The 14,431-nt window shown below is 40.7% G+C and overlaps 1 protein-coding gene across 1 annotated transcript in view; it reads left to right on the top strand.

Annotated features, from left to right (window-relative positions):
• Positions 1-335: 335 nt before the first annotated feature.
• The window catches only part of LOC119414367 (proenkephalin-A-like), an 82,601-nt gene continuing 68,505 nt past the window's right edge, over positions 336-14,431 (top strand). The window contains exon 1 of the mRNA XM_037681457.1: positions 336-473. Coding sequence (XP_037537385.1) covers positions 339-473 — 135 coding nt within the window. The 5' untranslated portion in view covers positions 336-338. The remainder of the gene's footprint in view (positions 474-14,431) is intronic.

Consider the following 14,431-nt stretch of genomic DNA (forward strand, 5'->3'; position numbering starts at 1 on the left):
ATACAACAGGTTTACTTTAATTATAACCTATCATTTTAATTATAACCTATCATTTTAATTATAACCTATCATTTTAATTATAACCTATCATTTTAATTATAACCTATCAGTTGAGTTATATTTTTTCTGATGAAACAAGAGATGAGAGAAAAGACAATCTCGTTAAAATCTTGTACAGCAGCAACAAGATCATAGACAAGAAAACAGAAGGAAAACAAAACAAAACGAACAAGATATAAAACGTGCAGTGTCTAACGTTAGTTTTCTCAGCAGCTTCATGCAGGTCATGTTTTTGCTAATAATGTGTGAAGTTCTTGTGTTCTCAGTCCGTGGCTGTGATGGCACAGAGCAGCTGCCTGTGGATGCTGGTTCTGGGTTCGTGCGTGTCCCTGGGGCTCGGTACAGACTGCAGGAAGGAGTGTGCACGCTGTGTGCACCGTCTGCAAGGACAACAGTCTGCCCTCTCAGCTCTGGTACTGTCAGCACATTTATACATGTTGCTTCTTCCATGAAACCATCAGAACACACACATGCCACTGCACAGTTTATGTTTCCTCTGCTTCCGTTGAACAGACCAAGCAAAAAGGCAACAACTGTATTAAATTTCAGATCATTTCATAAAAATTCTGATAAAATAAACATAATTTAAAAAAAGAAAAGGTTTGGGGTTTTGTCAGAAAATAATTGTGTTTAATGACCCACCAAAATGTAAATAAATAGATACCAAAAAAAAACAAAACATAAATGCATGGCTATTTTTTCACCATAATGGCTTCCAGGGGTAAAATAATGAAACATGAAAAGAGGAATCAGGAGGTCAAATGAGACTTTTGTACAATAACCAAACACTTAATCACACTTTTAGTTTTGATTTCAATATTAGAAACATCTCTTATTCAGTGTAATTTCTACCCACTTGAATATGTAGCAGCAAAACATTAAGGTTTACTTACATTCCCTGTTGGGCGGCACGGTGGCTCAGTTGGTAGAGCTGCTGCCTCTCAGCGAGCAGGACACCTCAGTTTAATTCCCAGCCAGGGACCTTTCTGGGTGCAGTTTGTATGTTCTCTCCGTGCATGCATGGGTTTTCTTCGGTTTCCTCCCATAGACCAAAAACATGCATGTTAGTATGATTGGTAACTCTAAATTGTCCCTAGGTGAGAGTGAATGGTTGCTTGTCTCATTTGTCTCTATGTGTCCCTGTGATGGACTGGAGACCTGTCCAGGGTGTCCCCGCCCGCACAGTGACTGCTGGATATGGGCACCAGTGACCCCCGCAACCCAAAAAGGAAGAAGAAGGGTAAAGATGACAGATGGTTACATTCCTTGTTCAATTCCAGTCCAGAAAAACACTCATATTGAAAATTAAAAACATTAAAAATTTTATTCCCTTAGCGACAGGGGACATCAGCCTATAGGCTATAATGTTTTTGCCCCTTATGCTGCAGAGGGGGAATTGGAAATACCTTGTGCGTGTGTGTGCGTGTGTGTGCGTGTGTGTGCTTGTTTAAGTGACTTTGTGAGGACCAGTTTTTCAATTCAATTCAGTTTATTTATATAGCACCGTCACAACAGAAGTCATCTCAGAGCACTGAACAGAAACAATCATATATAAAATAATAATTTAACATTTATCTGAGGAGCAGACTGCTTTGGAGTTTAACTCCATCGCAGAACTCTCATCTTGAGCAAGCATGAAGGCGACAGTGGAAAGAAAAAACTCCCTCACGAGGAAGAAACCTTTAGCAGAACCAGGATCAGGACAAGTGGACATCTGCTTCGACTGGCTGGGTTTGAGAGAAACAGATACACAATGGCAGGTCAAGAATCACATGTTAAGAAAGAAATAATATCAAATGAAAACTGTTCAATTTTAGCAAATCATTTAAGGAATGGTTAGTTTGACCTCTAGTAGTCTAAGTCTATAACAGCATGACAAGCCGACCTTAACTCCAGTTATAACTCTGGCAGCAGCATTTTGGATCAACTGAAGACGTTTTAAAGAAGTATTTGGACACCCAGATAATAAACCATTGCAATAGTCCAGTATAGACGTGACAAATGCATGGACCAGTTTTTCTGCATCATCTTTAGATCAGATGTTTCTAATTTTAGTGATATTACGCAGGTGGAAGAAGGCAGTTCTAGTAACGTTTTTAATGTGGGGGATAAAAGACATGTCCTGATCAAAAATAACACCAAGATTTTTAACATTAGAGCTGGAGGTCAGATTAATGCATCTAAGGAGGGAGAAAGACTGAAACATTCATTCCTAAGGTGCTCAGGTCCAAAAACCAAAACCTCAGTCTTGTCTGTGTTCAAAAGCAGAAAATTTAGGGCCATCCATGTTTTCATGTCTTTAAGACATGCTTGTAGTCTAAGTAGCTGATTGGATTCATTGGGTTTAATGGACAAATATATAGTAATTGTGTGTCATCAGCATAACGATGAAAAAGTATCCCATGCTGTTTAATAACATTACCCAATGGAAGCATATACTGTACATAGTAAAGAGTATTGTCCCAAGCACTGAAACTTGAAAAACTCCACGACTAACTTTGATGTATGAAGAAGATTTATTATTTACATTTACAAATTAGAATCTATCAGATAGAGATGATTAAACCAATTTCAATTCTAATTAAAGCTGCAAGCAGCATTGGAGGCCCTCGCAGCAAAGCGTTTCTCCGGCCTTACGGCGACTGCGTGAGCTCCAGCTAGTCCACCCAGTCGCCATTGTGAATGCTCTCGTGCCAATCCTGTACGCGTTCACCACGGCGCACATTTCCCGAATCTTCGACATTGCCTTCCGTCCATGTCGTTACTTGTCCAGCTGCAGGTCTTATAAGTATACGCGAAATCTAACCTTCCAGACAGGAGTTATGGTGACGTCCTGTTTTGTGGCAAATGTTTGACAAGCACTTCCTTTATGCTTTTCAACATGTCATGTGTGGTAATCAACAGTTAACGAACAAAGTTTCAGTCTAATATCTCACACAGTGCGAAGCTGGAAGTGTCATCCAATAATCAACAGTTTATTCTCTGAGAAGGTGGGGCTTAAGTGATGTCATGAATCAACAATACCAATGTGTCTACAAGTGCTCACTGATAAAGCACAAAAACTCAGGTTCAGATTGGATGATATTTCACTGAGATCTAACTGTTGGAATAATGTAGGGGGCACACTTGCGTCCAATGTTAAAGAATAATACCAATGTGTCTATAAGTGTTCACTGATCATGCACAATAAATCTGGTACATATTGGATGATATTTCGCTGAGATACAACTGTTGGAATAATGTAGGGGTGCACTGGAGTCAAAAGTTAAACAACAATACCAGTGTGTGTAAGTGCTCACTAATGACATACCAAAAATCTGGTGTAGATCGGATGATATTTCACTGAGATATAACTCTTGGAATAATGTAGGGGTCACACTTGAGTCATATGTTAAACCACAATATCAATGTGTCTAGACTTGGTCACTGACTATGCATAAAAATTCTGGTTCAGATTGGATGATGTATCACTGAGATATAACTGTTGGAATAATCTAGGTGGCGCACTAGAGTCAAAAGTTAAACAACAATACCAGTGTGTCTATAAGTGTTCACTAATGACGTACCCAAAGTCTCGCGTAGATCGGATGATATATCACTGAGATATAACTAATTGGGAGCGCTAAGAGGCTGGGAGAGTAATCAGGGTGCACCTGGTGATGAGCTGCTGAGGTCAAGTGAGAGCTGTGCTATGTAAGTAACATGGCAGGATACTGCTAAACAAAATGATTCGACTCAGGTAAAACAAGCCTATATATTACAATCAAGCATCAATAATGTTAATAATAACCACTGCATATTGTTTCAATAAACCAAACTGGACGAGGAAACCTTGGACAGTCTGGAGAGATACGTGGACGAGTGTTTTGAAAACATCGTGATGGGTAAACCACAAAAAAACACCTCATCCACGGCAACACCAACTCCTAAACGCACGCGTTTGGAGAGCTCAACCAGCACGTCCACCTCTCCAGAGAAAAGCTTCACTGATGTCCTGGGCTCTATAGACAAAAAGCTAACCAGCTTAGATACCCGGCTGGCCCTGGTGGAGGTTCTACACAAGGAGTTTCAAGCACTGAGGGAGTCTCTGGAGTTCAGCCAAGCTCAGGTGGCGTCGCTCGCTGCAGAGAACCAAACTCTGAGGGGTAACATCAAAGAACTCACCGAGAAGATGTCGCAGCTGACCGGAGAAAACAGGAAAATGAAGGAATCCATCCTGGACATTCAAGCTCGGAGCATGAGAGACAATCTTGTCTTCTCAGGGATCCCAGAATGAGAGGATGCTGAAGTTACGATCTGTGAGTTTATCCAACATCAGCTGAAACTCCCAAGTGAGACAGTAAAAAACATCACATTCCATCGCGTTCATCAGCTCGGAGGTAAGAAGCCCGAGAACAAGCGACCTCGGCCAATTATAGCTAAATTTGAACATTATAAACAAAAAGAGCAGGTCAGAGGTCGGGGCAGAGAGCTGCGTGGGACGGACTTCAGTGTGAACGATCAATTTCCAAAAGAGATCTTCGATCGGAGGCGAGTTTTGTTTCCAACCAGGAGGAAATACATGTCTGAGGGCGTCAGAGCTACGGTGGCTGTACAAGTAGATAAACTTTATACAAAGTGTTAATGGTCAGTTGTTCAGGGAATGAGACATCACTCCGTGGCTTTATTAAAAGGAACAACGGGTTAGTCTGAAGCAGGGCTGTTCAACTGACGGCCCGCGGGCCAAATCAGGCCCACAGGTGAGCTAAGTTCAGTCCACCAATGGGTTCATTCTTTTAAAACATAACTAGTTTCAACTATAAAACAAAGTAACTTAATGATATGAACTAGTGGATATCTGACCCCTGAGCACTTGGCTTTCAGTAACTGTGGCCCCCTGGGCAGTTTAGTTGAGCAGTCCTGGTTTAACACTTGTAACACTGGAGGTAAATTAACTGGCATTTGTAAATAAAATGTAAAGCACAGCTCGGTAAGGTGTCTGCACTGGTGAAGGTGAACGGTGTCACAGCTATTCTTTTTTTTTGTTTGTTTATTTTTTCCTTTCCTTTCTTTTCCTTTTTTTAATTAATTTATTTTTGAAATTATTTTACTCTTTTCTCTTTTATGTTTGTCTGTTACCACATCACTTCATCAGTCTTTTTTCTTCTTTACCACCCAACAAACATTTACACACAAGCACACCAAAACACACACACATTATCAAAAGCTTGTGTTTTCGTATATGTTAAAGGGGCGTGGCCAGGCCTCAAAGTTGTGCTTCACGCCATAAATTTCCAAACGCTGTAACTTTCACATTGAAAAACCAAAATGCACGAGACTTGGCATGACTCATCCCTGTTAGATGCCCGACGATTCACTGTGGTCATATTTTGACGTCATCAAAGCCCCCCCCCCCCAAAAAAAAAAAACAGGAAGTCTCTTTTTTAAATTGGAATGCTCCCTCTTTGACACCATTGATCTAATCAGGATGGTCCTGTGTTAGAAGACAGATAATATGGTCTGACTTGATTTAAATAAAAAAATAAAAATAATACTTTATTAATCCCAAAGGGAAATTATTTGCTGTTGTCACTCGTTATCCTCATTTCATTAGATGTTACAGATACTGATGGCTGTAGACAGGAAGGATCTCTTGTAAAGCTCCATCCCACAGTGGATCCTAAGAAACTGGCTGCAGATGCCGTTCAATCCGTCCACCCAGACTCGGCTGGCATCTCGGTTCCCCCGGGCTGTAGAACTGCCCGAAAGCCGGGCAGAACTCCTCCCAAAGCGATTAAAAGTATTAAAAGTATTTTCTTAAATTAAAAGTATTTAAAGTATTTAAAGCGCAAACAGTTTTTGCTAGAGGATGTGGGTGTGGTGGCGTGACGAATTAAGAAGTGACGCCTTTGCAATACGTTTGGCTCTAAATTGCACAGATTTCAGCCGAGGTGCAACAAATCACTATGATCGACCATGATCCGCCCCTTGGAACAGGTATCCATGATAAGTGGCCAATAGCCTCCACAGCGCCACCTACATTTTTCCTACAGTTATAGCTCAGTGATACAACATCCAATTTGCACGAGATTTATTGTGTGTCATCAGTGAGAACTTTTAGACACATTGATATTGTGGTTTAACATATGACTCTAGTGCGCCCCCTAGATTATTCCAACAGTTATATCTCAATGATACATCATCCTAGCCGCACCAGATTTTTGGTGCTTAATCTGTGAGCATTTTTAGACACATTGGTGTTGTTGTTTAACATATGACTCAAGTGTACCCCTAGATTCTTCAAACAGTTATATCTCAATGATATATTATCCAATCTGCATCAGATTTTTGGGCGTGATCCGTGAGCACTTCTATATACATTTCTGTTTTTATTTAACATTTGACTCGAGTGCGCCCCCTAGATTATTCCAAAAGTTATATCTTAGTGATATATCATCTGATCGGAACTAGATTTTGGGTGCGTCGTTCGTGAACACTTATAGACACATTGGTATTGTTTTTTTAACTTTTGACTCAAGTGCGCCCCCTAGATTATTCAAACTGTTATATCTCAGTGAAATATCATACAATATGTACCAGATGTATTGTGCATGATCAGTGAGCACTTAAAGACACATTGATTTTGTGGTTTAACATATGACTCAAGTGCACCCCCTACATTATTCTATCAGTTATATCTCAGTGATACATGATCTGATCTAAACCAGATTTTTTTATGCTTCATCAGTGAGCATTTGTAGACACACGATATTGTTGATTTATGACTTGACTTAAGCACGGCCCACTTGGAGAAGAAACTGATGATTATTGGGCGACTCTTCCAGCTTGGCACTGCGTAAGATATAATTCTGAAACCGTATTTGCTAACTGTTCATTACCACATATGACATGTTGAAAAGTCTAAAAGAAGTCCTTTACATTTGCAACAAAACAGGAAGTGACAATAAGTCATGTCTGGAAGGTTGGATTTTAGCCAAACTTGTAAGGCTTGCAGCCAGACTGTAGTGAACTCGGCCTCCGGTCAAAACCTGCCTCTGAAGACCTTCATGGGACAGGAACTGTTATTTCATTGATTTGAATCCAGAAATACAAATTAGCTCATCCAGAGACTTTCTAATTGTATCCTGAACTAATCAATTGAAAGAACACTCTCTTTTTATATTATCATTACTATTTTTACAAATGTCTTGATAATCAAAAGTGTGTTTAGTTCAAATCATTTTTAAATGTGAAGTGAACCACTCATTTTAAATCAACTGTGAAACAGTATTAATGATTTTTAATCCTCATTCAAAGTAGAAATCAAGTTAAATGTCTGTTACAAAGTAATTATGCATTTTTTGACCTTCCGTCTGAAATGAGAAAGGTGTGATGTCGGTCAAAAGTCGGAGACAGTCGCAAACAAGTTTATTGGAACGAACTGTCATGTTTTTAAACCTCTCAGACAGAAACAAGAAACTGGCACCTGCAAGTCTGTCATTTCTCCAAAACATTTCTCTGTCTGTTCCTAAACATTTATCTGTCTGTTCCTAAACATCTTCGCTGTTTCTCTGACTTGTAGTGACCCTCTGACGTCACTAAAACCACACCCCTGTTGGTTCTTTCAACCAATCAGGACTTCCCAAAAGGGACCGGAAGCAGAACTCTTTAAAAGTCGACACTTCCTAGTTCCAGTTAGTTCTGGGGGAAGAACAGAAGTTCTAGTGGGGAGAAGTTCGAGTGCTGGAGAACAGAAGTTCTGAGTTCCTCTGAGTCTTCTCAGAGTCCCGTTAGTTCTTCTGGTTCTGATGGAGTTCGGCTGGAGTTCCTGTCGGAGCCACGACGCCTCGCTGTGGCTCCACCCGGCTAACGCCCTATAACTGCTGAGGAAGTTTGTTCTGTGGAACGAATTATCTCACGACTTCTGCCAAGTCGCAGCCGCCCTGAGGAGACGCTGAAAGGTAGCGTGCCAGGGACCTCTTGACCGCAGCTGATTCATCCTCTGCCAAGGTAAAGAGTCGTCACGAGCTTCACTACCAGTGTACTGCGGGCGAACTGCGCTTGAAAGGAGCGTGTTGTTCTGGTTTACAGACATACATCCTCATCCATCTTTTCTCTCCATTCAAACTCCTTCATTCCCCATCTTTAAAACTGTTATTTCTATCTTGCCAGTAAAAAGAGAAGCTAAAAGTCTGCAGACAGTAATTTAAGATCTAAGGAAATGTCTGTTGTTTTTATTAAGTAAAACGTGCCAAGTTTTATTAATCAGAGCCGATCGGAATAATCAAGTGTACAATGTTTTGATGTTAAAATTTGATTCTGTTAATAAATGACCACATTCATTTTGATGGGTCAAAGAAAATTAACGTCTCATGTCACTGATTAGACCATCTCCAACACAGTACCTCTGTCACATATCTGTCAAGTAGCTCGAAAAAGAGAGAACCCGTTATTAAATATTGATTGTAGTGGAGCTCCTAAGCTAACCTAACCCTACATCACTACAAGACTCATACTGATATGAGCGGAAGGTGATTGCAAAATTCAGCATATGCGCACCCTGGTGGACGCGTGCGGGAATGGAATGAGAGCATTCGCGATGGCAACTGGGAGGTGTTGCTGGAGCTCCCGCAGTCACAGGTGATGTCGCAGGTGATGTTGAAGGTTCGGCGAATGCGCAACCTGTTGAACGAGCAGAGGACGGGCGCGAGAGTGTTCGCAACGTGACTGGGCGTAGTCCTTGTAGCTCCCGCGGTCACTATAAGGTCGGAGCGATGCTTTGCTGCGAGGGCCTTCAATGTTGCTTGCAGCTTTAATTAGAGATGTTCTAGATGCTGATGTCTTTGGGCAGGAAGGATCTCTTGTAGCAGTCCGTCCCACAGCGGATCCAAATAAACTGGCTACAGATGTCGATCTTTCCACCCAGACCCAGCAGACCTCTCAGTCCTCTTGGGCAGTAGGACTGCCTGAATGCTAGCAGAATTCCTCCTTGAGTGATGGCCATTTGTCCCAGCAGCCTGCCAAGCCCCTTGTTGCTGCAGACTTAACTGCAGGTGCCGGGGGATGATCTTGGTCCTCCCGCTGTCACGAGCTGCATTTCCTGCTACCTCCAATATATCTGCAGTCAGGAACTCAAGCACTGCCTCCAGGTAGACGGGAATGCATCCATGGCACCTCCTTTTTTTAACTCATTTGGGATTTGGTGCTGTAGTTAAGATTTGAGCTTTTGAGATGTTAATCAGCTGCTTTCAGTTGTAAAAAACCACCCTGTTGTTATGGTTACGCATCATAACAAATGTCCAAAAGTAAAAAAGGTTTCAATAAAAATCCTTCCAGCAGCATAGCATCTGATACCAGACGAAGTAATCATCCAAAAAAAGTGATTTACATTCAGAAAAAAGAGTAATTAAAGTTTTCAAAAGCAAAATCTCAGAATGAATGTGAGAGCTACTCCAACATACAGCCAACTTGAGCGGCGCAATTCTGGAATTCAGAGCTGTTCCTGTAATTCCAACATCATATTCAAGTCTCTGTAATAGAATATTATGATTGACTCTATCAAATGCAGCACTGAGGTCTAACAGGACCAGTGTAGACACCTGTCCATTCTCAGAGGCCATGCGAATATCATTAGTAACTTTCACCAGTGCAGTTTCAGTGCTACAGTGAGCTCTAAAACCTGACTGAAACTCTTCAAACAGATTATTTATTTGCAGATGATCACATAACTGACCAGCAATTACTTTCTGTAGAATTTTTGAGATGAAAGTTAGATTAGATATAGGTCTATAATTGGCTAGGATTCCTGAGTCAAGATTATGTTTCTTAAGTAAAGGTTTAATTACAGCAATCTTAAAACTCTGTGGTACGTAACCGTTTATTAGAGACAAATGAAGTAGATCCAAGATGTGGTTATTAATGAAGGGAAATACCTCTTTAAATACGCTGTTTGTGATGCTATCTAGTAGACATGTGGATGGTTTGGATGAAGCTATTATTTGTGACAATTCAGAGAGCTCAACAGGATAAAAACATTCCAAACATAAATCAGGTTCTAGTGACTTTTTTAAAGTTGTCTCATCTGACACAGAACCAGAGGCGATACTAGGAATGTTGGTTTGATTTTTTTTCCTTATTGAAACAATTTTATTTTCAACCCATACTACATTGTGAGGACCAACTGCTCTTTGTGGGGACCAAAGTCCGTTCCCCATAAGGTTTGTGTTGTTGGCGGGTCAGGGGTTAGGTTTAGGACTAATGTGTGAAATGAGGATGGGTTACGTTTAGAATTGGGTATGTACTAGTAATGGTTAGGTTTATGGTTAGATATGTATTGATAATGGTTAGGTTTAGGGTAAGGGTCAGGGTTAGCCTGTAGAAAATAATGAAAAATGAATGGAGATCACGTGATGCACACTGCTGAATAGACACTTACTTTTCATCTCCTCTCTGGGTCGAGGTAAAACTATTATTTGAGGTAAACATCTACCATGTGAAGTGAAAAATAGCTGTGATCAACTTCGACATGTCTTTGGAAAACTTCTTTGCACCTGCTGCACCGGGCAAAAAGAAGAAAGGAGGTTGGAAAGATAATTCCAATGTTGGCATGTCTGTGGCTGATCAGGACGACTGGGATCCGGCTGTGGCTGATGACATGGAGCAGGGGAGCATAGTGAGTGATGTGAAAGAAACTAAAGAAGACATAGTGGAACGAATTACCAAGAATATTGAAGAAATGCTGGATAAAATATAGATGCCATTCTTAAACCAGTACCTGAGCGCTCAGAAAAATTTGACAATATGGTGCAAAGAATAACTGCCACTGAACAGTGTATTTCTGATCTGGAGGAGGCATCCACTAGAAGCGCACCCAGATTGGATATTATGGAGAAAAAAATTAAAAGGACTTGGACAGTTTTGAAATTTAAAACAGGTGCCAGAACATCAAGATTACAGGACTGAAAAAGGTATCGAAGGCAGAGAGCCAGCATCTTTCTTCAAGGGTTGGATCCCAAAAGTTTTGGGACTGCAGCAGACGCGGATAATAAGCGAAAGATCGCATTGCCTGGGATCTCCAGCAGTGCACAATGGCAGAGATGACCCACGAGCAGTCCTGGTGAGAGACTACAGAATTACTCCGATGAACAAAAGATTCTCAACGCTGCGAGGAATAAAGGAGCAATCCAAGTAGAATATTGCAGAATTTCATTCTACCAAGATTTTTCTGCGGGCAGCATGGTGGCGCAACTGGTAGAGCTGCTGCCTCTCAGTGAGCAGGTCCTTGGCTCAAACCTCGGTCCAGGGGCCTTTCTGGGTGGAGTTTGCATGTTCTCTCCGTGCATGCGTGAGTTTTCTCCAGGTGCTCCAGTTTCCTCCCACAGATCAAAAACATGCATGTTAGGCTGATTGGTAACTCTAAATTGTCCCTAGGTGTGAGTGAGAAAGTGAATAATTGTTTGTCTCGTTTGTCTCTATGTGGCCCTGTGATGGACTTGCGACCCGTCCAGGGTGTACCCTGCCCCTCGCAAAGTGATTGCTGGACATGGGCACCGGCGACCCCCATGACCCAAAATGGAATAAGCGGGTAAAGAAAATGGATGGATGGACTAAGATTTTTCTGCAGAAGTCGTTAGAAAGAGGTAGTCCTCAGATGCCTGGCGACAGCTGCGAGAAGCCGGAGTTAAGTATGTGTTTGTGTTCCTGGCGGTGATTAAGATCTTCAATGAGAATGGGATGACCACATCTCTTATTGATATGACAGAAATTGACGACTTCATTAAGACACTTCATAAATGACTTCACATGGACCCAGCCACGTCCTGGAGTGTATGAAAGGCATTAAGGCAACAGACTGAACAATGATATGATGTAAACAAGCTCACAAGGTTGGTACCTTGATGACACTATTCATAACTTCAAAGAAACTCTGCTTATGTTGATATGTATATATATATAGACCCATTCAGTGTTAGTAAACAAAGACGGCTGTGCGTGCATCGTGGCAACGAAAGTACTACTTCGGATGGTAAACCCAGCCGGTCTTCCAACATAACACAGAATCTAACGCTAAATAAGTACCATCACCAGAATCCAAATGTCGGGTTGTTGTGTTTACGGTTGTTCAAACCAGGATTCAAAGGATGGGCTTAAATTCTACCGTATACCAAGGGGTAATCGACAGTTTCAGAGCCACCAAAGGCGGCTGTGGATTCAGGCTGTCAAACAGGTGGATTGGACAGAGGATAATATTAAAAAATGCACGGGTCTGCGGTGCCCATTTTATATCAGGTAAGGCTATGCGTTTATACCTTTATTTCCATAGAAACTCTTGTTGTTATCAACAGTTGTTTGTAAATCATAGACCCACAATTTATAGCTGTTAACTAGTTGTTAGCTAGCTGCTAATAAACAAACGTTTACGCGTGTTCTTTCTTTACAGGAGAGACGTTGCTGGACTGGCAGAGTCCTGATTTCGTTCCTTCTGCATTTGTGCATACACTAAACAAATTCAGAGACCGAGACAAAGATGGAAAGGTATAAATCATTAGCCTTGTCCTCTCTTTACTCTTTTTGTTTTCCTCTGTTCCATTTTCATGATATTTAATATGCACTGGTGCTAAGCTTTGAAATACTGCTCTGTACTCTGATATATTTTCTTTGGACCCAGAGATGCTGCATTGCTGACAAGTCTGGAGAATATTTAGTGACACAGACACTGCATCTTCTGACGACGAAGAGGAACATCCATCCTTACCGGAGTCCTTCACTCCTTTATTTAACACATCATCCAGGGACCTCACACCTGAGGAACTGCAGGTGAAATGTGAGGAAACATTTCAGAGACTAAAAAACTCAACCTATCAATGTAAACTGGAAGCTGTAACCCGACAACAGTCACAAAGTGGCACATCCATAGGGCTGGTTGGGTCACAAGCACTAAATTTCATTATGCGACACATCTGACAAGATCACCAAAACATATCTGATAATGCAAAAAACAGCCAATACACACTAAATGTCCCATCTGTGGTGTGAGGAAAAACATGGGAGGAAACAGCATGACAAGCTTACACAGATTTTATGGATAAAAGTCATGAAGATTTCTGTGTCAGAGAATTTAGGCCTGGATGTCAAATTCCATGAGTTCAAATATGAGGAAGTAAGAAGTGTAATCTTTTGTTCTGTTCTGTTACATTGTGGACTTACCTGGCTGTTAGATGATCTGTTGTTTGCTTTTATTCAATTAATAGTTCTCCAAAATTCTGATGTTGATTGTTTTAAAGAAATCATTTTATAAATATGTTAATATTTGTTACATATTTTTATAGGCTTCCAATACATATACCGGTACTTACAGTAGCCTCTCTTTGAAATATTACGTTATTTGTTTTAATTATGTGCTTTATTGCTGTGCTGTATTTACACTGTGGGGAAAAAAATAAATACACACATCACACTTTACTTACATTTCTCTTTTTTTGCGATAACATAAAATATTTTTGAGATAAGATAACAGCCGAAAGTCCTGTGAGAAAAAACAGTTTACCAAAGTTGCACTTAACAGTTGCATAAGAAAACTTAACTTTTTCCAGTTCATCCTTTAACTTTTGATTTTCAGACTGCAGTTTGTTTAACAGGTTGACATATTCATCCTGAAGTTGATGGTGCCTCAGGTTGAGATGATCATAGTCACTCCTTGGGACTGGAATATCTTCCTGAGCTGAAATATATCAAAACGAACAGTTATCATGTGCACAAACTGCATGAAATATTTAAATCAAGTATTCTCTGTTACACATAATGTGACTGGTCTGTTCTCTTGCAACTGATTAATCATGTGATAAATCTTCAGCTGTAGAGGGGATTGTGGGTCAGAATAGCCAAAATAAAAATAAAAAAACATACTGGCTTGAACACTGCAAAATGTGACCAAAATGTAGGACATCTTAGAAAATAGTAGTATAAATAATCCATCTGAAATATGTATTAGGATATATACTAAACTTTTTACAAGCTTCCAAAAAAGTTCAATCTGGTCCTCTGGACATTCAAAAAAAATAAAACAAAGCAAAAAAATATAGAAACGTTTCGTCTCTCATCCAAGAGACTTCCTCAGTCTGAGGTGCTGTATTCAGCTCAGTCTCTTAAATAGCACCTTCTCAGAGTGGATCAACCAGTTTGCTGCTGACAACCAAAACCAGCTGATCACATGCTCAAGAAGGACCATCAGCCTAACAATGGATCATTAGCACACTGATGGCTGTTTACTATTCACAGGGGGTTGAGTGATACTAGCAATCACAGCATTGTAAGAGGGGGACAGTTGAACCCGGAGGCCTCCACCCGTTTAATGATGGACGGTTTCTTTTCACAAAGATGGCCTCCTTTACTC

This window comes from Nematolebias whitei, chromosome 9, assembly GCF_014905685.2.
Source record: "Nematolebias whitei isolate Nwh7 chromosome 9, NemWhi1, whole genome shotgun sequence".
Classification (NCBI taxonomy): Eukaryota; Metazoa; Chordata; class Actinopteri; order Cyprinodontiformes; family Rivulidae; genus Nematolebias; species Nematolebias whitei.